The 3,838-nt window shown below is 37.8% G+C and overlaps 2 protein-coding genes across 2 annotated transcripts; both read left to right on the top strand.

The window, feature by feature from the left end:
• On the top strand, window positions 154-3,057 carry LOC107610586 (formin-like protein 18; the record flags this gene model as incomplete). The annotated part of the gene is made up of 6 exons (XM_021108962.1): window positions 154-555; window positions 659-1,069; window positions 1,266-1,800; window positions 1,888-2,626; window positions 2,713-2,912; window positions 2,984-3,057. Coding segments are annotated over exons 2-6 (1,725 nt in total), but the record flags the coding sequence as incomplete, so codon positions are not given.
• On the top strand, window positions 3,069-3,620 carry LOC110265239. Its single transcript, XM_021108132.1, has 2 exons — window positions 3,069-3,198; window positions 3,281-3,620. Exons 1-2 carry the CDS (start codon window positions 3,122-3,124, stop codon window positions 3,618-3,620), a joined length of 417 nt encoding a protein of 138 aa, XP_020963791.1. The 5' UTR covers window positions 3,069-3,121.

The following is a 3,838-nucleotide window of genomic DNA, read 5'->3' on the forward strand; positions in this document are numbered from 1 at the left end:
TTATACAATGACATGGCTCATAAAGATTCATGTATGCTCCACAAAATTAGAAAGATGTAAATTTAAACGGGAAAAAAAATCCCAGAAAGAATAATGGAAAAAGAGCAAGAGAAAAAGAAAATAAAAATAAAAAAAGAAAGAAAAGTAGAATACAAAAAGAGGAGAGAGAAAAACAACCTTAAAGAGAAAATCAGTGTTCCAAACGTAGGCGCCAATGTCCTAACTCCTAATCCAGAATCATTGATGGGACGATGGCCCTTTGCGCATAAAGGTTCTGGCGCCAAGAAATTTCCCATCATCATCATCAACTTTGTTAATATTACACTCAACAAAAATATCATTATTATTGTTTCTTTGGATGCATGTCCAAGATTGCTTGATCATCAACAACGTTCAAGAACATTAGGCAATGTTTGCATTGATCCAAAATCACGTGGTTTTTTAGGTGATTTCCTTGGATCTTTGTCACATGCTAAATATATAGAAGACCCTTATTGAATCTTTGGTTCCCGGAAGATTTTAGATGCATTTGAAGCTATCTGTAATTGATTTCTGGTGGGTTTTCCATTTTAATTTTTAAATTATTGAATTTCATTAAATTCAATAGTAAGGGGCTTTTTTGTTTTTGTATTTTACTTTTCCGGTTCATCAAATTCAGCCATATTTTATCCCAAAATTCTGATTATTTCAAGCTACATCATTGGAGGTTATATTGTGAAATTTGGGGTTATGCAAAGGAATAGAAGAATTGGGTTTGGCTATGGATGGTGAAAAATGGAACCATGTTTTTGTCATTTGGGATTTTGATGAAGGCAATGTAGAAGTATGTGCTTGTTGTGCATGTTTTAGGGTTTGATGAGATAATTAAGAAGCATAACAAGCACAGGTTGGAATGAAAATCCAACAATATTATTATATGGGTGTCATAAAGGCTAGCTTTTGCATTGTTTTGGTTCTTTATCTTGTGGGAGCAATTATTAGTCTTGAAGAAAAGAGGAAGCAAGAAGCACAAGAAGAACTCCTTATCCAACTATTTGATCCTAAATCTGAAATTTTTGATAAAGATACGGTGAGACTCACTTCACTAATTATTTCATTTTCCTTAGCTTCAAGTCCATTCAATATTTTAACCTCTAAAAAAATTAGCATAATACAAGAACATCAGAAATAAATTAAAAAAGAGTATACTTATTAATAATTATTGCTTGTTTTCTTCTTAACAATTAGATGGGCTCTAAAACTGGTTATAGTGTTCATGAATGCAGGCAGAGTTATTATGGACTACTTGCTGGGAGGATTTGATTAAAATTGAAGATCTTGATTCATGCCCCATACAATCACCAAGTAACACGAATGAAATTAGTTTAGAAAGAGGAATAATAGCTCAAAGAAACATTGAAAATGTGATTAACAATTGCCAACCCCAATTGAGGGAAGGTTTCCTTGATTGCTTGAGAAGACACAATCCCCTCATCCATGTCTCAAAGAACAGTTTGCATGCAAGTTATGTGAGATTACTCTCTTCCAGAAGAAACTTGGGTCATGTTTTGCTCCAAGATGTGTCAAGAGCAGAAGATGTTGGAGATGAATCGGTGCAAACTAAAACTAAAACGGAAAACACTGCTCCAAAAGAGAGTGGAAGCGAACAAAATGTGTTTGTTATCGTAGGTATAACTGCAGTGTCATCATTTGGAATTGCAGCATTTGTTTTCATATTTTGTTGTAGATGTAGCAGAGCAAATGTTGATCAAACTGATGAGAAACCTCTTCTCAGCTTGTGTAGGACTGACTACTCCAATGGTATCTACTTCTTCAAATTTATCATATTTATAAAAATATATTTTAAATATAATAGAATTTTCTAATCTCTCTCTCTCTCTAATGCAGGGTCCTTTAACAGTAGAAATCCTCCGCAGGAGTCAATGAAAAAAGAAGACAGCATTGAGACTCTTATGTCAAGTAAAATTTTATTCGATGACAATAAAAATAAAAACTTAGCGCATGAAATATATTCAATGCGATTAGCAGGACCGTATGAAATAAGTTCGGTAGGATTAGGAGGAGCTGATGCTTCTGTTGCCGCTTCGGCAAGACCATCAATGGACTTGAAACCTCCTCCCGGCAGGGTTGGACCACCGTTACCTTTGAAACCTCCTCCTGGAAGGCCAAATCCTCCCTCCGACCCACCAATTCCTCCTCCTTCCGCTGATGAAAATAATCCTCCTCTTCCGCCTCCTCCTGCTGCTGATGCTCCTCCTCCTCCTCCACCGCCAAAGCCGAGTAATGCTCCACCACCTCCTGCACCGCCACCGATTAGAGGTGGTGGGCCTCCGCCTCCTCCACCACCAGATGGAAAAGGCCCTCCACCTCCCCCTCCACCAGGTGTGAAAGGCCCAGGCCCAGGCCCTCCTCCACCACCAGCACTTAAGGGAGGAGGTGGTCCACGACCTCCTGGACCACCTCCTCTAAAAGGTGCGATTGGTGGGAAGGCTAGGCCTCCAGGACGAGGACCCGAAGGTCCTGGAGGTGTTCCCAAGCCAAAACTTAAGCCTTTCTTCTGGGATAAGGTTCAAGCAAACTCAGATCAGGCTATGGTTTGGAATCAGCTCAAAGCAGGATCCTTCCAGTAAGTTTCGAGTTTCTTTTAGTTTTGCTTCCTGCTTTCTTGTTGCGACTACATTTGAGTTGAGTTGAATGGTATGTTCTTAACAGGTTCAATGAAGAAATGATGGAGTCGCTTTTTGGATATAATGCTGCTCAAGAAAAATCTAAACCCGGAATGAAGAAAGAATCTCGTGAACAAACTCCTCAATATATTCAGATCATTGAACCAAAGAAAGCACAGAATTTGTCAATTCTGTTGAAAGCATTGAATGTAACACTAGAAGAAGTTCGTGATGCACTCCTTGAAGGTGGTTTTTTCTTCCTCATTCAATTATATATTTTACTTGCATGAATTCTTATAAATTTGTGTTGGTGATAGGAAATGAAATACCCCCAGAATTCCTAAACACTTTGTTGAAGATGGCCCCAAGTCAAGAGGAAGAACTAAAGCTCAGACTTAGACGATGATTTTAACGATATCAGTGATAATGAAAGTAATCAAGATCAAGATGAAGCCATGTTTCCGACTGAAGAAGAACAAGTCAAAGAAAAAGAAAAAGATAAACATCAAGAGGAGGATGATCTTTTGAATAGGTACATGTAATAAGCCTTTTAATTTGGGAATTTGATTATTTTGGTTCCGTATAATAATACGTATTTGTGGGAGCGTATGTAGGTGTCCGTTCTTGATAGGGACGTTCAGGTTCGGGAGTGGAGTAGGGAGGATACCGGTGGTGTCGGAGAGTGCGGTGCAGAGTGCGGTGGGGTGCCTTGGGGAGAGTGCGGTGAAGAGGTGGGATGATAAGTGGAAGAATCTGCAGATTCAGGAGATGCAGAACTACTTGGCTCAGCTGAATTTCATCAGGCACCAGACGTTGGTTTTGTTTTATTTCTTATATTTTATTAGTACTATTAAGCAAAACTGTAAAAGCAATTTTCGGCTTTGGACCATAACTTCCCAAGCTATAGGTTTTGTTTTTTGTTCATGGAACTTCAAAAGCATTAAGCATTGCTGACCAAACATCCACACTTTGCAATTTGGGTTCGAATTTTAATAAAACTGGCCCAAAATCATAAGGGATATTAAATTTCCGAGTCATGCAAAAGTGGGGGCAAAAAAAATGTATTTGGATTTTTTAAATTTTGAATTTTATTTTAAAAAATAAAATGTGTTCTCTCACCATTTATTTCATAGGTAGAACCAAGAAAAAATATAAAAAAAAAAACAATTCAA

This window comes from Arachis ipaensis, chromosome B08 (genome assembly GCF_000816755.2).
Source record: "Arachis ipaensis cultivar K30076 chromosome B08, Araip1.1, whole genome shotgun sequence".
In the NCBI taxonomy this organism is placed as follows: domain Eukaryota; kingdom Viridiplantae; phylum Streptophyta; class Magnoliopsida; order Fabales; family Fabaceae; genus Arachis; species Arachis ipaensis.